At 35.6% G+C, this 23428-nt stretch overlaps 1 protein-coding gene and 1 long non-coding RNA gene across 2 annotated transcripts in view; one reads left to right on the top strand and one right to left on the bottom strand.

The window, feature by feature from the left end:
• Positions 1-23428, top strand: part of LOC140339951 (uncharacterized) — an 82236-nt gene that overhangs the window by 24869 nt on the left and 33939 nt on the right. The gene's annotated exons all lie outside the window — the stretch shown is intronic.
• Positions 9736-10410, bottom strand: NEUROG3 (neurogenin 3). Its single transcript, XM_072423741.1, has one exon. It carries the CDS (start codon positions 10408-10410, stop codon positions 9736-9738), a length of 675 nt encoding a protein of 224 aa, XP_072279842.1.

The raw sequence follows: 23428 nt of genomic DNA, 5'->3' as shown, positions 1-23428 counted from the left end.
CCTAGTGGTTTGGTGAGATGTTGACCAGTGTGTAGTTCATGGATCTTCATAACCATACATTTATAGTATGCTAGACCTAAGACTGGCCCTGGTCAGTCTTGTGAAATTAGTATTTGGTTAAACAATTACAATGGAAGGAACAAATACAGTGGAAAATATTTAGTGCTATTGTCTGTTTACTGTTCATCTTGGATTAGATCTTAGTGTAGATTTAATAGATACTACTATTTGTCAAGTACAAGAGCAAGGTATTTGGTTAATAAGAATACAAATAAAAATTAGTGATTTCCTTACAACTAATCACCCCCTACAATTCTTTGCCAGAGCCTGACACATCATAAATCAAATCCTTTGTAAATCTTCACTGATTTGATGACTGGTTTAAATATTAGCAAGAGTTGGCCTACTGTAAGACTGAGACTCATGAATTGTAACCAATAATCTAATTTGTCACAAGAAGCTGTTTGACATGTATGCAGCACCATGTAAAACACCTGTTTCATCAATCTTCTTCAATCTGCCTTTAGTCACACTTTCATGTTGATAGGGTCTGGTCTTTTAAAGACTGGGCAAAGTATAGGTTCTTTTTGCTAAGCAGATGGCAAGGCATTATAATTACAGTGTATCCACCAACACAGGCATGCTTCTAAACCTGTACAAATATAAGATTTGTTTGGATGTTCAGGAACAATATAGTTTATCAATCCTATTAAAAAAATTATATAAAACTTTACTTTATGGTCATGTATAAAAACATAACGTATTCCCAGGTTTCTAAACTATAGGGTCCTATTGTTTAAAATTTATTTAAAGACATTTTAGATGTTTTATATAGAGTAGGAAAATGTTAGATGCTTTTTCCAGTTTATAGTGTTATTTCTGTCTTCATTATAGTTTTTCTGTGAACCACTGCTACAGAGATTGAAAATAAGGGGGAAATCAGAACATTTTACATACACTTTAAAGTGGAACTAAATATTAAAAATAAAAAAATACAACCAGGCAAGTCCTATATTGCAGAAAGGACAGGTGATAACCCTAGCAGTGTAGTCAGGCTATGTAGTAACCTCTGTAACTTTAGCTTACCATTTTTCTTCATCCAAACAATAGAAGTGTATTTTTTTTATGACTTAATGATACATTCCATATTTATTGTTATCATTGTTATCATATTTTTAGAGAATATAAGAACAAAGCAAAAGTAATTCTCAATATCAGTGATACATAAGCAAAATAGAAAGATAAGTGGTAGAACATAATAATAAACAAGCAGACTACAAAAATGAAAAATTAAAACACAAACCCTTCACAGTAAGGAGAAATCAGTAATAACAGAGCAAAAACAATATGAGCCATATATATATATATAATATGATATATATATCATATTTGTTTTAGTTCTGAAAGAAACATTCTTTCTGCTATTATTTTAAACATATGTCTCAATAAATACCTTATATCCTTTGCAAATGCTTTATATGCCTATTGCTACAGTTCATGCGGCATTCAGAAAGTCTACATTTGTAGCCACCCAATTATGCTGACTGCGGAGTGTAAAAATCCATAGACATGATGATGATGAAGGAATTATAGGACACATGTTGGTCACCAGCAGTCTCTACACAGTTTAACTGCGTAAACACATTTAAAAAAAATTTAAAAAAATACATTCCTCGTATATGACTGTGTGCCGATCTGCATACTGGATCTGAGGATTGTGACTTGACTTTTTGTTTGAGTGTGTGTATATATGAATATATATAGTTCGGTAACACTACTTAAAAGCTGGACATTTAAGGAAAATGCAGTGAAACCCCATAAAGGGCCACATGCTTAACAGAAATGTTTATTATGACCATATGCTCTGCAAAAGCTGCCAGAAGCCAGATGCAAAGTTAGTATGATATACTAGTTAAACATAAGATAGTTACAAATTCTATTTAATTGTATAATTGGTGTAAAAATAATATTTTAAGTCATCACTGTCTTCAACATGCATGATTTCAAAAATAGACACACCTGGTACGCAGTGAAATCCATCATCATTTTCATAGTGATCGTCAACAGGGGAACCTGGGTGATCAAGCAAATGTGGAATGGATTTTTTAAAAATCATTTGCTTTTGGTTGGTAAATGTTTTTAATCCTGAACATTGCAGATTTGCTGGATCACCTAGGTTCTCCCATGATAGTCTATCTTCTCCAGTTTTGGAGAGCTTTGATAAACCAAACCCATTGTGTGCTTTATTTTTACCTAGCAAGCCAACTTATAGACTAAAAGTGGAGCTTGAGTTTGTAGGCAGCAAACTTGGATGCAATCACCTTTGCTATCAATAACTTCTCCCATGTGCCTCATCACATGCTATTTATGTTATTCTGTGGAAGAACACTTGATCTATTGAGGACCAAATCAAGCTAAGCTATCTTTAATTTAGCTCAGACCGACAGTATCAGCTTATTGGCTGGGATAAATCCGCCTACAAATTATACTCTCAATATGTGCATGAACTACAAAACATATATTTCCGAAAATTTTTGAATAAAGTGAAATTGGTATGTCATTTCTCAGTGTAACATCCAAAACCCTCTTATTTTTAGAAAACAGTATTTTTAAGCTCTTTTTTTCAATGCCCAAATGTCACATATATTTTTAAAATAAGTTTGAGTGATGACCTAATAGATTTTACATTTATTACACATTTAACTTTCATTTGCTACCTACATTTATTTTGCATATAGATCAGGCAAAGATGAAGTTAATTTTTTTTACAATAAAAATGTAATAAATCCTTCATAAAAAAATTGTTCTATTCCCAAAACACTGATTACAGATTCAGATAATCTATTGCCTCCCCACCAATCCTTGTGCCTGGGTAGAAGTGGCAGCATAGGAAACAAGGGACTATGGCTGATTTACCTATGCACCCTTATGGATGGCAAGTAAGATGCCACTCCATCACTTCTGTACTCATTCAATATGTGCTTTGCATTTAGTGCAATTTTTTCAGTAATTGCATCTCAGTGCAGTACTACATACAGTCATGTGAAAAGTAAAGTACATACTCTTTCAAATTTATTGTTTTATGTCACAGGACAAAAAAAATCATCTGGCATGTTGGAAAATATTTCAATTCAACCTTTATTTTTCTGTACATGTGTTCCAAACAATGTTATTGTAATATAACTGACATACTTTTGATAGCTTTCAAAATTTGTCCAGGCTAAATATAAGAATTACCTAGTTAGGTCGATATCATGAATGTCTCATTTCAGTATAAGAGTTGTATATGAAGGTGTAACGTCAAACAGAACTAAACTGCAAAATTTAGATACATAAGGGATGAAAATAAAAAAGTAAAACTTGTGTATGTAGTCCACTCTTAAAAACAGTGCAGGCTGAAAAAAGCAAAAACACTCTATAAAAAATATAGTTATTAAAGTCCACTCCACACATTTCCTACTGCCTATTTTAGTTATTCACACTATGTTTGCTGCACCACTACTGGTATCTTATATGGGTATTTAAAACATTACAGAATAACAGTTTGTAATTAGAAAAATTTGTGTATTGTTAAGTGTGCAAATATATACCAGTCAACAAAACCAATAAAAACACAGATAGGTGAAGTGAATAGCATGGATTTTGGATTATTACAAAAGGCACCTATCGATGGATAGTATGAATTAGACAACAAGTTAACAGACAGTTCTTGAAGGTGATGTGTGGGAAGCAGGAAAAATGATCAAACATAAAGATTCAGGTCAGAGCATCCCCAAAATGGCAAGTTTTGTGGGGTGTTCTCAGCATTCAATGGTTACTACAAACAAAAGGTGAGCTACCGATGAATTGGTGGCAGGTTTCTGGGAGTCCAAAGCTCAGACATAGTTAAACTACCATCCAAACACTTTCCATACGTCTGTGAAATTTTAAAACTCATTGTTTCCACTGAACCAAAATGTTTGCTCACACATCTAATATACTATATAGTTGGAAGGTGGCACCTACTATTCAGAGCATGTAGGTATGGAGTTTTCTACTGAGGTTCAGAGTTCACTTATTCTGCTACCTGTTTTTTTGGCTTTTACCGCTTAGTTTAGTATTCAGCTGAAGTACTGTAAAGTTTCCAATTTGTATGATAAATGTTTACCCCGCATATTACTGATGTTACTAATGCCTAGAGGGGATAGAAGATTCAAGTAGTCATACCACTATAATTAGCAGTATGTATTAATGCCTTAATTCTGACACACTGTCCATCACAGTAAAGAATCCACTATGATTTTTTTCCACTGATTGAACTTTATTATAATGATATTATAATAGTTCACCCATTTATGTTCCATAGGCACAATAAAAATTTAATAAAAAAATATAAAAAATAAAATATAATTCTAGTCTACTAAACTGTTTAAAGTATCAGCTGGTATTTCCTAAATTGTATACTTCATTCTGTTTAGAACATACCTAGCAGTCATTTACTTACAGAAGTGTTAGTACAGATGACAAATATTAGCAGTTGTGTCTTTTTTTTTGTTTTGTTTTTTGTTTTTTTGTTCTTTTACAAAACCCAATTTGCAATACTTTGCAGTAACTAAAAGTTATTTTGTTAAATGTGACATTCTAAAAGTTGTACTGCTCTTCGATGAAAACATTTCATTGAGGCACATTTGATACAGACTGATAAAAAGACTTTAATTTGAAAAAAGGAATGCGCTCTTCATCTAATTTACAAAGATATCCCATTAGTCAAAAAGAAGGCTTCCAAATAGAGCCATTTGAATGAGAAAGCAATAGATTTGTTTTCAAGGCAGGATAGCCCAGTAGGGATTTCCAAGCTATTTAAAAATTCTAGAGAGGGGAAAACTGCTCCTGCAGGCAAAATATGTAGCGTGGTAATGGTGATTTGTCTGGCAGCAGGAGTTTGCTGAGACCCTGACAGGGGTCTTGTCAGTATTTAGGGGGAGGTTGTATTGAGCTCAATAGCTTAAATGAGCCTGTAATGAAGGGAAGCCAAGCCTTGTGCTCATCCTGCACTGTTCAGGACCATGGTCAGTGGTGCATTTACTAGCATTGTCTACATCCGTCTTGGTCCTGACATTAACCACTGTGGTTTTCAGCATTAAATAGTAAAAGCGTAAAATTCACCTATTGGGGGCTTTCATTGAGAGCCTTATAAAAATACTGGGCCAATCTGTTACTTTTTATACCCTCCAGTTGAACTTTTCTATTCAACTGCAAGCCAATTAAAGGCATTTTATCTCAAATAAAGGAAGGGGGGCTTCCTATTTCAGGCCAAGATCATGCATTAAACACTTTAACTCCCTTAGATCTTTATATCTAATTGTAAATGCATAGAGTTTTTTTAGGATTAAAATTGCCAGTTTTTTATATTTCCCAAATGCATTTTATGCTGATAGTGGAAAATAAAATAACTGTATTTTTTACCGTAGATGTACAACAAAAAAAAGTATATAATGTATAGTGTATGTTTTGCTCAGTACCGTTTTGAGTGTCTTTTTTTTTTTTAAACATTCTTTATATTGAGACCAATAGCAGACAGTCAAGCCAAGAAAAAAAGTATAACAATCAAAAAAAAAAAAAAACAAAACACAGTACCAAGAGTAAAATAAACAGTTAACAGAAAAAAACTTTAAAAAAAAAATTTAGGAAACCTTTTTTGTTCAGATTTGAAGAGATATTAAAATGACTACACTATAGGTTTATTTAGAGAGTCAGTAGGTTATTATTATCTTTCTGTATTGAAGTGTTAATACAAAAGTCTGTCTGATTTGGGATCACATTGTAAATTGCACTTATTATCTAAAACATTTTTTCTAAAGCAGTGAATCTGTAATCCATCAGAGAATGCTTCAGCGAATGTCCAATTCACTTCTTTTACATAGACCCCTTAATGATCATTAGACACATATACTGGATATGTCCATTGTGGCACGTGTATTAAATAAAAATATTGTGTTAAATTAGTAGTGCTGCATAGTGATTGAACTTTAATATTATTTAAAAAAATAATGTATATAGTACCAGCATCCTTTGTGGCACTGTACAATAGGCAACACCTATCACAGTTTCACAAACATTAAAATGGGACTAAACCTACGTTACTCACCTTTCCCCATTCCATAGTGTGTGGAATTTCATTAAATCCTGCCAAAGCCAAGATTGCTGGGTACCCTGACAGCCAAATCTGATGCACATGCACAGATGTTTTTGTTGCCAGATACCTAGGACCAATCATGTATTTTTAAAAGTGGAACTTTAGTTCCACTTTAAGAGAAAATACAGATAAAGCACAGCTGAACAGCTCACATTGTAAATCTTCTGCCACCTTGTAGAACAATATATCCACAACAGGTATACAAACATTAAGGTAAATACCTCAAAGGTGGTATATATAACACTAAGACAGATAGCCCTGGTCGCTCATGCCTGCTTTTATGCTTCCTTCTGCTCAGTTCCTTTTATGGATTTTTTTTCTATTAGTAAAATGATACTGAACTGGTTAAAAGCTAACCATACACATTGTAATTACACTGGATTTACCAAAATTCTGTATACGAGGGCCTACTTCAGCTTTCCAATCACTTTGTACTACACAATTATTGGTAAATTTAAAGGAGATCAAAGGTTTAGAGTATGGTGTGCACTTCCCTGTTCAACAAAGCTGCTGGAATAGTCTGTTATTAGTTGTAGTCATTCTTTCAGGTAGTTTTTCTTCCAAACAGTAGATGTCAGCCTTCTTGGTAAGCCAGTTAATGCATTAGATACAAAAATAATGATACAAAGTACATGAAGTGTATGTATAGCCAAAACATAAAATTTTTGGTTTGGATTGCTCAGGGCATAGTGAAACCCTTTTATCTTTTTTTGGCTGTTTATGTAACATTGTAGATTTCCTTTCATATGCAACTGAGTGAGTGAAAAATCTACCTTCAGACAGTTGTCACTGGAACTGGTTTCCCTACTGGGGTCTGGAAAACAAATTACCTATTACTGACATCTACCTGTACCGTATACCCATCACATTCTGACAATGGCCACCAGGACAAACAAAGAGGGTACATTTACCAAGGACACAGACATCATTCATTCAAACAACTCAAAACAGAAAATGTTTGGCAATACTAATACTTTAATTATAAGAAGCATACTGTCTGATAAAAGTGCATTCTTAACACATCAGTGTTGTCCTCTCCCTACTCCAATAAAAGAGCCTTGGATCACTTGGCATATTGACATTAACAACTTCTGCTAAACTTTCAGGTATAAAATACAATAATAAACAAGTGTGTGTCAAAACTTTTTTTTCCCATTTAGAAAATCTTACACATAGTTGGAAAGTAAAAGTGAGCCATGCTAGTTTAATAATGATAGATAGATAGATAGATAGATAGATAGATAGATAGATAGATAGATAGATCATTATACCACATGTGAATTTAAATATATATCAAATATGAAAACTCTGATAGGTGCTAGTTTCAGAGTCACACAAGCATCAATAATCTGTAACATATTTGATGGCTGAAAAAAAAACACAAGTTAATAAGGGACAGTAAATAGTACTTGCAACTTCACTGTTTGTGTGGATATGTTGACCACAGCGTGTCGAAGAGCCAAATTTCTTTTGTTTTACAAATTGCCTCAAAAGCACCCTTTTTCTTCCCTTAACTGAATTCAGCTGACAATTATTAGCATGACAATGACCATGTGGCCCATAAGCATCTCTTTGTCATCAAGACACATTGCAATGGGGGCAGTGAGAGAATGCTTCTCTATTGGAAGCTACAGTGAAAGGGAGAAGATATAAATCTAACTACTACAAATTGATTCTGTGAAAGGTTTATCTGCAATGACACCAGCATTGAAGCCCAAACTTTGGGCTGAGTTTCAGTAAAAACAGCAGCGTTTATTACTTACTGTGGTATGTTGTGGGGCATATGCAGTTTCCAAGTTTGACCTGCCCTACTTTCACACATTTAATACAAAGGGATCAAGTTTATGTGTGGTTCTGTTTAGCTATGACTTTGGTAATAAATGGTGTGGTTAACAAAAATATTATAATGATATATAAAATATGGCTGGAGCATCATGACCTATTGTCAGTTTCTGTTTTGATCCTCTTTACAATATGGACAGCTCCTGTCAATAGCAAACCTTCTGTGGCCCTGACATTATGTGTGACACCACTGGAGGAGTGCAATCATGACACACAAGTAACTACCAGTAAAGAAATTAAAGCTTTATTACAGACAGAAGAAATAAAAGTAGGATAGTATTCCAAACACCAACAAAGCAAATATATAGAACAGAAACATAAAATAGAAGAATATGTAAGAATATAAAATAAACAAAAAGGAAAAATAAGCATGCGGGTAAAGCTTTTAGTATGAGTTTGGATTAGGTCCGCGTTTCCAAGCAACAAAACATAACATTGTAACTTACTTCCCAATTTCTGTATTATATTGCAAAAGAAAACTGACATTGTGTAGAACATCTCTCTCTGTTTTATGTTTTTTTATCTATAGATATATATCAGTAATAGGTAATGTGCTTGGCTCCTGTAGTATCCCTCATGCATGGCTTTTTGTACTATAGGTTCCTGTTATAAATGAGGTGAGTCAGAGTTGTAGGGCTTGCCAGGTGCAATGCTTAATAGATACCCATGGCACGGGAGAACAGGAAACTAGCAGCCAGCTACCAAGAAACCATTAATCTTATTGTACCAGATCATATCTGAGAAGTAAAAGTCTTTGATTGTTCACTACCTTTCTCCATCTGGATGTTAATTGCTGGAATATGCTATTTCTTTTTGTATCTGTTCAGCTGGCACCTTAAAAATGTGTATTTGTTTAATACCAATAAACAAATTATTAACTCGCTTTAAAATGCCAGCACCACATTGTCTTTATATCATTGGCTAAGCAGAGTTTTTTTTTTTAAACACACTCTTTTTTTATTCCTATAAAGATGCATTAAAAGCATGTTTATTTGCCATTCTTCTTTATACTTACCTTTTTAAAAAAATCATAATTTTAAAAATAATTCATTTTGATTTGTATGTGTTTATTACTAGTTTGTAAAATCCACGTGTCCTTAGTTCTTATCAGGTTTAAAAAAATCATACATTTTGTTGTCCTGATAAAGGATATACCTATCCATTGGAGAAGCATGTATGCCCATGTAAACACACACTCCACATGCATACAATATACATGTACATACAACAAGGAAACATTTATTGTAAAAAAAATCTTAAGAATAGTTTATTGCAATCATACAATACTGTACAATAATTGAACTTCATGTGAAAATATTTCTATACAATATATATATTTTAATGAATCAAGGTAATCAATAAATACACAGATTAGAAACCAATATATAATTTAAAACAGGGAGGGAAGCTTGAGAATCAGCCTTTTTCATTACATACATTTTTACAATGATTAGGAAAATAAGTGTTTTAATTATAAGAGCTAAATTGTCAGATATGTGAAATTACAGAAAAAAGTGCAAGAAACCATCTTATTGGTTTAACTGTATGTCAAGAGAGATAAGATTCAAGACAGCATATAGAAAAATAGGGATTTACAGTGAAAGGGCATATGAATGTGTCACATCAACTATTACACATAGGTATAAAGCACACAGTTCATTGATCTCTGCTCTAGACTAGAAGAATAGATGAGGAAAAAGGAGGCATGGGGACACTCATTATAAAAACTCTGAAAAGGAAGCAGAGTGTCTTGCAAAAGGCAGAGGCTGGGAGATAAAATCATCCATGGAGTGTGTGGGACTATGATTGTCATTCTGAGACAATGGAGAATAAAGAGACTCCCAGTCACTGGAGGAACTGCAGTTGCTGTTAGGGCTTGTAAGGTCCACCATAAAGCAGGATTTAGGTAAACTGTCAAAAGTTTCTCTCATGTCCTGGTGTGCTAGGTTGAAGATACTATGATCAGCCATGCGCAGAGTCTCGGATAAAGCCCAGATATAATTATAAGCAAATCTCAGAGTTTCAATCTTGGTCAGCTTGGCATCATCAGGGAAGGTTGGCAGGACATTCCTCAGCTCATCCAAGGCTGAGTTTAGGTTGTGCATGCGGTTCCTTTCTCTGTCATTGGCTTTGATTCTGCGATTCTTCTTCTGTTTGATAATGGTCAGCTCATTCTTGGCCTGGAATCTGGTTCTTTTCCCTTTTTGCTTTTTGTGGGGGGATTCTCTAGGATTGGAGAAGGTAAAACCTTCTTCTCCCATTGGGCAGTATTCACTGCTAGCTGAATGGGCAGGAGAACATGGAAAGGAACAGGAAGGGTCCTCGTCCTCAGAGACATCATAGTAAAGGTCTCTGTCATTTCTCTGCTGAATGCTCTCGGTTTTAGGAGACATCCTGTAAATTAAGAAATATATATATTTTAATCAAAACATTAGGATTATTAACTTTTTACAAAGAACTGGACAAAAAAATAGCTAAACCACAAGGTAATGATGAAGTCCAAAGTGCTGTAACCTATAGCAACCAGTATGGATTCATCTTGCAGTACTCTAAAAATCTGACCAAAAATGAGTCACCACACTTCTGTATCATATTTGCCCTATGCAAAATCCTTTACAAAATAAATACGTCTAAGTTATTTGCAAGTTTCATCAGTATTGTAGTGCACCAAATGTAATTCAGCACATAGAAAATTATATTTGTAATAGAAGTCACTTTTGTTATTAATGCCAATAACTGTACCGCACCTACCTATAGTGCCAGGCAGTTGATTTGCAAAAAGCGGTGAGAGCAGAGTGGAAGAAAAGTGGAGCCTTCCCTGTCCTGGTTCTCTGTTGCTTCTGAAGAGAGGTAAGGTGTGTGTGTGTGGAAGATGTGCAACAGGCACACGACTGCCTCACAGCCTTATATATAGCAATCATACACAATGCTAATCAATTCAAAGAGTGTGCCCCCTCCCGACACACTTTATCTTATCAGTCTTGCTTGGAGTGTGCCTGGCTTATTACAACCTGGTAAATGGCCAATCAGAATGAAAAGAGACCTGGGAGCCTCCCCACTGCCTGACACAGCTGGAATCCCAACAAAAGTGCTGACCCCTGCCTCCATCAATATAAAAAAAGCTTTAACTTAATGTGTACTTGTATGTAGCTTGTGCATTAGCCCTTTAACCCTGCTCACTGTGAAAGTCATTGAATAAAGAGCTACTGCAAAGATAAATAAAGTTATATATCACTTTTATCTTCCTTTCCTAAATTTGGAAGAATTCCTGTTTAGCCATAAAGTTAAATGACAATGTGCCGCAACACATGGCATCCAGTTTGTGATCTGCTTCAGCTGATCTGTCAGTTCTAATTGGAAATATTATTGCAATGAGCTGCTGCAAACTTGTGTGCTATCTAAGTTTATTAGTTTATTTTGTTTTTTGAATATTTTGCTTGGGGTTTGTCAATGGACAACTACAAAAAAGCATTAAAATTAGGGTTTTCTTCCACTTATATATAAACCCTATTTTAGGTTTTGTATTTTTAGTAGCTCTGTTTGCATATGTTTGGTTTAAAGTGATTTGCAGTTGAAGGCAAATTTGCTTTATTGAATGGTTCTGCATGCAAACAGTCTGCAAATTGCATTTTAGGATGGCCTGCCGTACACAACATGAGGAGGGTCCACATTACTATTGTAATTGCTTATCCTTCTTGTGTTGCTGTATTTGGACTAAAGAGAGATCTTTAAGAAGCTCTGTACTTAATGTCTCGAAATGTATTACCTGGACCATAATAATTACAGGATACACAAAAAGTGCTAGCAAGCATGGGGAAGATGTAACATCCTATCCTGATACTGAATTGGAGAGACTCACTCAAAAAGAAGGATGAAAATGTCACTTATTTAACTTTCTTGTTATGCACTTTAGATGTTGTGAGTAGTGCCATATTTAATAGTGCATAAATAGTACAATTATATTCATGATATAAAGTTGTACCTGTTTGAAGAATATCAGGAGTCCCTGGTCCTGGCTCCTACAGGTTACCTGGAGACAGGCTCTGTGTCTTGCTTGGGTCCTCATGAATAAACGTCAGCCTGACTAAGAGAAAGGATAGACTTTGCATGAAAACAAACCTGAGGATGCAGGAAAGCCAGATTATATATTTGATGTTCATCATCAACTCATTTTGCCCCCCACAAAAAAATATGGTTAAAAAGAGAATATTAGAATAAAGAATTATAATAATGTTTGTTGCACAGCACTCCTTTGTCCATAGCAATTCCTAATTACATGTGTCTACCCACACCTTACTAGCCCCCTTAAATAAATTAAACAAGAACTGAACCCTGGGAGTTTGGCACAAAAAAGTCACGCAGAACGTCTCCCTGATCTTTTCCACATTTCTGACTAGCCACACCTTTTCCAGCAGCCATCTTGTTTTTTTTTTAGAAGAATTTAATATAAACAGTACATTTTTAGGTATGTAATTTAGGCACAACAAACATCTAAATATTTCCTAAGACGTAGCATATCAATTTTTAAATGCAGGCTGTACTGAACATAACATATAGAGCCTATATGTAAATCTTGCTGGTTCTATTTGGGGTTTTTAGAAATTCTTAAAGCATTAAAACAATTAGAGTATAGTAATGTGTCCAGTGGCTAGGAGAAAAGCTACAAGTCCAAAAAGTATCTGGTCCTTGTCCCTGGTATGAAGATTCACTCAGGTTGTTTTAGATTGGCAAAAACAAATAGGCAGATAAATGACTATGAAGAATAGAATATCAAAGAAGGTTGGGTTGCTGATGTAATATAAGATTGGCAATTAATAGTTTAGTCTTCGTGTAAGTGAATAAAATGGGTAAAGTCAGAAAACACACTAGGAAAAAGTTGAAAATCCAGACATTTGCAGGAGTAATGAGGATTGAGATACCAGTAGTCATGCCAAGGATAACTCAGAAGAAAACAGGAATATGAAGGTCAGGCAATCACAGAAGTCAGGAGTAGAACTGTACCAACCTCAGACATTAGACTTTAGTAGGAATATAAAAAAGGGCATTGTGAGAATCTTGATTTGCAGTCAGGGGAGGAGGCTTTGTGTATGACCTCAACAGAAGGGTCAGGAACACATTGTTAAGAATCTTGATTTGTGATCATGAAAACTGTGGCCATAGGAAATACTACTGTTAGCTTGCAGCAACAAGTTAGTGTGTCTAAGAACCTTAACAGGATCTGCACAAGCAGGTATTTAGAGAAATTTATATAGGAATTCAAGAAGTTCATATTTTGTGCACATGACCCTAACAAAAGGTATATTTGTGGGCTAGACCATCTGAGTGGCACATTCAGGATGTTAAGAACTGTTTTTAGACAATGATTTTAGGACTTTGACTTTTTAAAAATTGACAAAACAAACTTTGATAGCACATATGAAGTTGTAAGCACAAAGCTGAAGGCACAGGACATGCAAAAGGTGCATCCAATCATTTTCTGACCTGACACAACTATAGCACATATGTGTTTCATGGTGGAGTATATGCTACAAAATAAAAGACAGTGGAAGCTCATTGCTTCATTGCAGAATAATATCAATGTCTGATTGTCTTCCATTGAGCCAAATCAGTATTAAAGATATTCCAATATATATTCTGGTATCTACCAGAGCTGTAAAAATCACAAACTTTTTTTCCCTAAAAAAACTTTATCTGCCTTAGCCCTTTCCACACAGAATTCATATAAATATAAATCACAATGCTCCTATGGTCCAAGCCACACCTACTACTTTTATAGCATTTCAAAGTATAGTGTTTAAAATAGATCTAAACTCAAAAAGATGCACATAAACTTTAACATTAATGAAGTAGCAAAAGTTTTCTATTTTTTAATGTGCATAATGTAATAAAAAATAACTTATGATCCTGCCATTCATTGTTCAGATACATCCGTATGCAGACCTATTAAAAATACTAGCCTTAGTTACTCACTTGCTTCCTCCACCTCTTAGATTATCAGCTCTTCAGGGCAGGGTCCTCTCCTCCCTCTCTGTCACTGTCTGCGTCTGTCTGTCATTTGCAACCCCTATTTATTGTACAGCGCTGTGTAATATGTTGGAGCTATATAAATACTGTTTTCTAATAATAATAATAATAATAATTTATAGGTGACCACTCTCTTTCACCCACTTACATGTTCCCCTGAATGAGGCTGCATGTAGCTATGCCCCACTACATGTACAGGTATGGTGCACACTTGTCACTGTGCATTGTAACTTTTTTAATAGACTGAAGGAGATCAGCATCACTGGGCTGAAAATAATATAAACAAAAAGCTAACAATATTACATGGAAAAATATTTATGATAAATGGTGTTTGAGCAATGTGAATATCATATTCTGATTTTTAAATGATTATCAATGTCCTTGTCATGTGACCATTTCACTTCTGGTATAAATGCAACCATTTTACATTCCAAATACCTTTTTGTTACACTTTTATCTTTTTATATCACTTCTGAGTGTTTTATCCTGTGTGAAATGGACAGAAATATATCACTGACCTGAATTAGTATCCTTGTTCAATTCTCATTAAGACTTTCATACCATTAAAACCTATGGTTTTTTATTACTTAATTCCTTAGGTCACAATTTCTGGATAAAACACAGCCAACCCACACTGAATATCACCATTTATTAAAGGCGGGTTCATTCTGACTTCACTGGCTGCAGGTTTTATGTAAATAACTCAACATTCACTTGAGTGCTATACCAAACAAGCAATAAGCATTTAAAAAAAATTACTAGCTAAAGCTAAACTCTGACCAAAATGCTAAATAAACAGATGAGATACATATAAAGGAGCTGTTTTATGTGATAAAGGGTCATATTTTGGTCCATCCAGTCCAGAGATTTTCACAGCTCTGTCACAAAGTACATCCCTATCTGGCTGGAAGAAAAGCTGATTTATTTTTTCCTCCCTTCACTGTAGCCAGTCAGTAAAAGGAGAAACAGAAGAATGAAGCACTTATATCTCGGTCACTCTGCTCTCTCTCTTACCATCAGCAAGCTTTTTACACTTTTACCAAATCCTGTCAAAAAGTGATATGTCCACCCAAATACAAGCATACCAGTCTCGGTTTAATTATCAGTCCTTATTTCCAGTCATCCAACTTTTGGCAAAAGATGAAATGTGTGGGGGTTAGGATAGGTTTAATTAAAGATTAAAATGGGGTGAAAATACTGGATATACCTTTAGGTGGGTTTAGGTAAGGCTTTTATATGATTGTTGACAAGGGTTACCAAACATCTCAAGTAACTGAACGGAGCAAGATTTGGATAAACCCAAACCCCTATATCTTCAAGGCAAACTTTATTAGGTTCATTGCTGACATTTTTTTACCAGTGCCATACAAAGTATATAAAAATCTGCTCCAAGGTGCCATTGAATGGGCCACAGGGTATAAATAAAACATTATAACGTGGATATGCATTTTACCCATAGAAATGTGAATGTGGATGTTTGGAGCAGTGTTGCCTGCCGTGCACATTTCTTATGTTTGTGCACTATTTGAGGGTGCATTGTGCATTGACAGAATGGGACCTGTAAGATCTGTATTTACTTACTAATTATTGTATGTGTGCATGTGTCTGTCTGTGTGTAAAAAAGAACTGTCAGATCCAGTGCACCTACCTTAGTCCATGCTTCAGTTTATAGAACCCAGATTGTTTCATGCATCGTTTTGCTTGTGCCAAATTCTTTTACTCTTTTAGTGCACCAAATTAATTCATTTTAATTATTCCTAATATCCCACATTTTACAAAATTGTATTTTATTTTGTCAAAAGTCAGTAAATAAGCAACATGAGACAAACATTTAACCTAACTGAACTTTTGCAACCGCAGAATACAGAGAGTGGTCATTTTACTCCGTGCACAATGCACTTTGGAACTCACACATGACTTTCAGCTCGGTCAATTGAATATTTTCTCACAACTGGGTTATTTTTAAGCTTCTTTATTAATAAATACATCTTGTCAATACACATCAGATCATTGTACAGCAAATGTCCAATATATATATATATATTTTTTTGCAATTACATACAGAAGGTTTTCCAGAAAAAGTTTGGCACACGGCTTGGCTTTATCCAAAAATCCAACAGTTTGGATAGCATAAATAAACTTGTAATTTGTAAATGACTTGGAAATGAAATGTATAATACTGTGGTGCTGAAACAGCTCCTTTCACAGCTACTTTTCACTGATCAGTGTGCTTTGTTATTTGTTAGAATAGAACAGGTAATCCGGGTGTCACTGAGGTGGCCTTGTGCACACTATGCGCCTACAGACGCGCACCATCTTCCCAAACGAGGCATCTGTTTAGTGGATGGAGTTTCAAGTAGGGGAAAAAGGGACAGTTGGGTATAAAGGCCTTTATTCCCCTGCATCTTCCCGGGGGAACTTTTCTCCCTTTTTCAGTTTCTGTGCCCTTTTTGCATTTATATCAAGAGAAAAAAATGAATAGCCAGCCTTGGCAGTTTTTTCTTAGGCTTCCACAATTGGATGGACGAAAAATGTGGTGAGCGAGTTTCCAAAGCCTGGACTACCCACTTCAATCGTCCTTCAAACAAAAGCTGAAGAAGAGAAGAAAGCCCCACCTGGTACCACTGTTTGCTAAAATAATAATACATAGATTTCGTTTAATAAATAATTACAAGAGATTGTAAAGTGGAGTGCCTTGGACAGCATTAATCACGAAGCTTGGAGCAGGTATCACCTGCTCGTATAGACAAGGCCACAATGACTGGACGTCGATGTTTACTCATAGTTAGCATAGTTAGCAAGCACAAAATTACCACAAACCTGATAAAATATATAAGGCAAAAACTGTTGGGATTATACACACACCTGTCTGTTCAGCTTTAGTATAGAATTGGCATTAAGTGACCCATTCAAGGAGGGGCCCTGAACAGTTTACATTGGATTATTTTATGCTACTTTATAACAGGTTTACAGCAATTCCTATCTCCCTTTCCTATTTGTCTTATTTTATTGAAAGCATATGGTATCCAGATGAATGGTGTCCCGTATTTCATCTGCCAGCCATGGACAGGTTTAGCAATCAGACTCTTGCTAACATGCTGCTGCTGCTGACACATGGTGCTGTTTAATTTGGAGAAGGCCAGTTTGCTTTAGATAACACTTACCTATTCTATCCCCCGCACACTTAAACTGTAAAATAATAATAACACACAAAACAGACTAGATTCTCAGAAAAAGCTGCCTGTCTGCGCCATGGAGCCTTTTCTGGATAAGGTTGGAGGGGGCACCATATGCCACCTTTTGGAGCAGAGCAAAGACGCACAGCAAAATAACACTTGTGCTGAAGGAGACAAAAAGACTTTAAAACACTGGACTCTGCAAAATGGACACACTCTTTATTTACACATCCCCAAAATTCCCTACAGAAACAATGACCAACAAACTCTTGATGCCACTACAGTGGAAAGCAAAGAGATGGGTGCTGAAAAGGTGCATTGCGTGCACAAGCAGACACCTGTTGGGATTTCTTCCCTAAGAGCAGTGGCTTTTCCAAAGCCAGGATGTGTGACCAGACTCTATTAAAGATTACTGTGATTTGTAGTGACATATGTTTAGTGAATATGCTTCAGAGAGCAGATGTTCCCTGTGACATACCTACCCATAATATAATACCTGTGGCCAGCATCTCCTTTTCCTTTCTGTGAGATGCCAGACCCACTAATCTTACTGACAATGGCCCTATTCCATGACTTTATTGTCAAGTTTCCATGACTTTATTGTCAAGTTTCAACAGATGCACACTTGTTCCTAATGCACACAAACATGCTGCTGTGATACAAGGCATCCATATGCCAGGCTCAAGGTGCACATATGCCCTCTTTTGTGAAAGCAAGCTAAATCAAACAATATATTTTATTTGGAAACAAGTAGCAGCTTCGAGTGGTGCTGTGAGCGTGCCATTAACTATATATCTTGTCCTTTGTTGGAATGAAGCGGTTCCTTGCACACTGAGCAAGTTACAAATTTGGTGACTGGCTTGGGAAAGCTCTAACAATGCAAAGCAACGAGGACTGGTGTCAGCATGTTAATCATGAGCCGCAGCCATATAACCGTGCCGGATGTTTGCTGTGCACCAGGAAGCCCCCTTGGAGACCTCGTTTGGAAGTTCTTAGGGTGCCTGTTTGGGTAAGATGGTGACACAGAGTCACCACCTGGTAAATAGAATAATTGTGACCTTTAAGTTATTGCAGGAATAGCTCAACTGCAAAACTAAACCTGCAATAAATCCGTCTCCAAATCTTCTTTTGCAAATTTTCACCACTACCTCCTGTTATTCCATTTCATTGATACTGCCACTCTCCCAACACGTTATCTTTTAATCACATTAAAATTTTTACTTTTATAAATGATTTCACTGATACTGTGATGTCTGACTTGCAGTAACCCATAGCAACCAATTATTTTACATTTTGTATTACTATGCACATAGTAAACTTGGTTGTTTTTTTAAAGGTTTTTGCACAGCAGGTAATTATTAATGTTTGTAGCCCTTACCCAGTTTTCACAAAAACTTTAAGCAATAGAAGCAGATAGGTAACTAAGAAATAATTACATGCAAAATCTGTGCAAGTGGCCACAGAAATCCTGCAACACCATAGCACATTAATTACATTAAGCAAAGCATCTTTTTTAAGAAAAAAAAGAGGCAACTTGACCGGGAGTATAATTTTTTCAATCGCTCAATGTCTAGTTTTTGCTTTTCATAAGTTAGTTACCTTTTTGCATGTGTACAGCAAGCTGAGCTAAGTAGAAATCATGTATGCTGATGTTACAGAGTGACTAGCTGTGGAAAATCACCTGTTATGATGCCTTCTAGCAAAGAATTTCAAAAACTGTCTGCACACAGTGAGAATATGCTGTATTACATATAATTGTTGTTACAATAATGCTACATAACTATAATCTAGGTACTGGAAGACTTGACTGAAACATATGGTAGGGGCATTAGATTGTGAGCCCCTTTGAGGGAAAGCTATGGATTTTGTAAAGCCCTGAATAATATGTCAGCTCTATATAAATACTGTGTAATATTAATAACATATTACTCAGCAAATTGCCTGATGTCTTTGCATTCGTTAGTTAGTGACAGATGCACTTTAAATTAAATAATTTGTGACCCCTTTTAGATATGGGGGGATAATCCTTATAGATGGTCTCTGCTGTAGGATATTTCTTCTTGCCCAATGCACAACTAGCCCATCAGCCTCCTTGGAAGACCCCTTCTAGTTCTGCTTCCACTGCACTACACCAGGCAAAATATATGATGATGTTATAGTGCAAGGTTCATCATCAAAAAAGTAATCCGTTCCATCCAGTGTGCTAGAGCCTTCTAGGAGCAGTAATGTTGGCTGTACAATTACAATATCATTGTAGAATTTAATGGCAAGATGTATTTGTAAAGACATTTTGCCCAGGTATACATAGGATCAGTGATGCACTGAATATTGGACTGGATAGAGGACATCAGACAGCATAGTTAGTAATAAATGTATAGGTTGGAACATTTTTGGTTAGACCAAAGCAGTATATTGTAAACTTGGCAAAACACTATTTTGTTTTTTTCTGCTTGCTGCAAGCTTGTCTAATGCTGTGCAGCCCAAACAGTGTGCAATCACATTATACTATATGCAACCAAGTTATTATATTTTAAATAGAGAGATCACAAACTATGGGTGAAAATCGGATAACAATCACAACCCAAACAGTAGATTGTGCAATCATATCATACTTTGGTTGGCCAATATATATATATATAATCAGAAATGTTAGAAATGTTTTGTGTTGCCTATGTATTTACTACACTTCTATTCTCCTATTTGGGCACATAACTGTTTTCCTGATTTGCTGATTCAACCAGAGAGACTGATCTTTGGTATTATTATTATTAATATTAATAATATTGTTATTATTAAACAGAATTTATATAGCGCCAACATATTACGGAGCGCTGTACATTAAATAGGGGTTGCAAATGACAGACTAATACAGACAGTGATACAGGAGGAGAGGACCCTGCCCCGAAGAGCTTACAATCTAGTAGGTGGGGGAATTTACACAAAATAGGATGTGCATGTTAGTACTGCTTGTGCATTCTTTTGCACATATTTGTGCGAATAAAAACATAATCAGTAAAGATAACTCTGAGATAGATACTTTATTTAACAGGTGTGAATAATGGTTCTAAAGCCTTCCATTAAAACTGTAAAAATTAAAATATGTTTAATGCAATTGTAGGGGTCTGTTTATAAAACAGTGAATCTAACATTCACCAAACATTCTCTGGCGGAGAACCAATCATGATTTTTCTACTAAGAACCCAGCCTATTCCTGTGTTGTATCTGAAAAGGCAAAATGGGCACCCTGTTGTCTTCCATACAAAAAAACCTGGGACGCACTGATATTCTAACACTCACTTTTGCTGGGAAAGTTAAGGAATTGCTAATTCCAAAAAAGCTTCTGCAATAGCTATATTCACTATTATTATTCACTCTTCTAAAAGCATATAGATGTCATATTTAAAAGCAAGTAAGATGTTGTTTTGTTTAACCTTTCATTTGCTTTGGTCTGCGACAAAGGGAATTGAGACAGTTTGGATAACATTGACATGACAATAACAGAGTTTTCAGCCTTCAGTCACAGAAATAGCAGCCTTATAAATGATTTTTTAATATATATTTGTTTAACTAACAGTTCCCTGACATGGGATTACTTGTAAATACAAGTCTTCACTGGAGGTTACATAATTCAGTATTGTGCTCCTAAAAGATTGTGAGCTTCGCCACTGCCACCCACTGTCACTGAGCACCTATTCTCTGTCCCACAACTTCAGGTTATGGAATCTTCCCCTGTCACATGCAGGAATCCATACATTTACTGCTGTGCTCCTACAAAACCTGGTCCTAACCAAGTGATTCCACCAATCACAAACTATAAACGAACTATCGCACTCATGCAAACACTGCAGACAAGGACTACAATGCAACAATATCCACGTTAGCTTGCAAAAATGCATCTGCAATAAAACGTGTGGACACCTCACTTGTGTATGGACACTTTCACTCATGTATGTACCCTCCCTAGAAGAGAAGAAGGGGTTAATGCTTAGTTGGGAATGAAAGCCAATGATGAAGGGGTATAAGAAACATAAGCTGAAAAAAAAGGGTAGATGAAATCATCAATCAATCAGGGCGAATTGATTATTGATATTGGGGGACTGCTGTACACATTATAGATTTTTTTTCCCAAGGATGGGTATAACCATTAATTTCAGGTAACAGTCATCTGGTATGTGTCAGTAGCTTTTTGAGGAAAATTGGTACAAAAGTGCAAACAAACTGGCCCTGCTTTTTGAAAGCTCCCCAAGGCTGGAGAGGACACACTTTCATCAGGAAAGCTGGGTGATCCAGCAAACCTGGAATGGATATGGTTCAAGATTTAAAAATATTTGCTAACAAATATCAAATTACTTTTAGGAAATCCATTCTAGGTTTTCTGGATCACCCACGTTCACTGATGAAAGTTTATCCTTGGAGCCTTTAGTAAATCAGCCTTGGAGAGCTTTAGTAAATTAGACTCATTGGTTCATATAATTGATCTTTTCCCAAGAGTGAACACTATTAAACTTTTTAATTTAATATGGACCTAAGAACCAAAGATTTCTCTATTACTACCTTACTACCTTAGTTATTGTGCCATCAAGGGATAACACTTTAAATCTTCAAGATCATATTGAAGTCCCCCAAAAGCACAGTCTACCCCTCAAATCTACTCCTATTTGAACAGGCCAATAACCTCTCATTCCAGAACATGTGTCTAGCATTCTGACCCTGATATAATTTCAAGAAACTTACACATTTTTATCCTGTGGATGCTGGTATAAGCAGTGCACATGTAAAATAGGAATTATAACTAATAAAACAGAAGCCATAATTATCAAAATTGTATAGACTGGGTGACTCCTTAATATGTTTTTGTGTCAGCAAAGCAAATATAATGTAAGTGGTGCATCAAATCCCTGCTAAATTTGCAGTATTTCCTTCAACAAACATAGTATTCAATATAATGGGTGATATAGAGTTTCCTAGACCTACCGTCTCTCCTACACGTGCCACACTTTTGCAGGTATTACACAAAATGTTAACATGTCAAAGCATATGTAAACTCAAACAAACAAATGTAAAATATTTCAGCTTAGCAGTCTATAGAAATGGTGGCTAAATCAGTTCTGTTTTGTAGCTTTTAATTTCACCTGGTAGTCCTGAAAATAATGTATTTTCTGTCCTAGGCTGCCCACACTCCACTGGGTCTGATTTATTAAAGCTCTCCAAGGCTGGAAAAGATACACTCATCATCAGATCATCAGTGAATCTGGATGACCCAGCAAACCTGGAATGGATTTCTTCAAAGTCATTTGCTATTTGTTAGCAAATGTTTTTAATCCTGGACCAGATCCATCCCAGGTTTGCTGGATCACCTAGCTTCACTGATGAAAGTGTATCCTCCATAACCCTGGAGAGCTTTATTAAGTATATTAAAGCCAGACTGGCGAACTGCAATATTAAAAATGCTTCTTCATTAATTTAGATATCATATATTATTACAGAATTCTGTTATTCAATGTATTGTTGATTGAGACTGTCTGTATCTGTCTGTCATTTGCAACCTCTATTTAATGTACAGCGCTGCATAATATGTTTGCGCTATATAAATCTTGTTTATTATTGTTAATAATGCATCTTATAAACTTTTGGTTGCAAAAAGAGATTTGATAACAGTCATCAAAAAATCAAACTGACATTGACATATAATAGGAGTCTCCAAAGATTGCCTTTACATTCCATTTTGATGGGCCTAAATGCTGCATAGAACGCTGCTTCCCACTAATTGCCCTTACAGATTCCTGGCTGTCCTTCCTGCACTGACAAAATTACAAATATAAAGATGCCAGCGTTCATACATAGCATACATACTGCCCTGTGCAGGCAAACCCCCTTTTGATTTTTTAGCTCAGGTATGTTTAGGAAGTAAACTTTTCTTTAGTTTAATTTTAACATTAGATTTGGGTATTTACTTTTTTTTGTAAATAATCTGTGGTTACTTTGCTTCTTATACAACAATAGGGGGATGAACTGTCCTACAGAGTTAGTTTGCACTCCAATGTCCATACCTTAGTCATAGTCTCCTTGAATTTATTGTCCGGTCTTCAGGGAACCTCTGCTATAATTATTATATGCACAATTCACAATACATTAGTGTGGTTGTCAGGAGGAAGAATGTCTGTTAGATCTGTTAGATTGCTGGCCAGTGGGTAGAATGCCACCCGTACAC

This window comes from Pyxicephalus adspersus, chromosome 10 (genome assembly GCF_032062135.1).
Source record: "Pyxicephalus adspersus chromosome 10, UCB_Pads_2.0, whole genome shotgun sequence".
Lineage (NCBI taxonomy): Eukaryota > Metazoa > Chordata > Amphibia > Anura > Pyxicephalidae > Pyxicephalus > Pyxicephalus adspersus.
The sequence above is the reverse complement of the archived record's forward strand: the minus strand, read 5'-3'. Positions and strand labels throughout refer to the sequence as shown.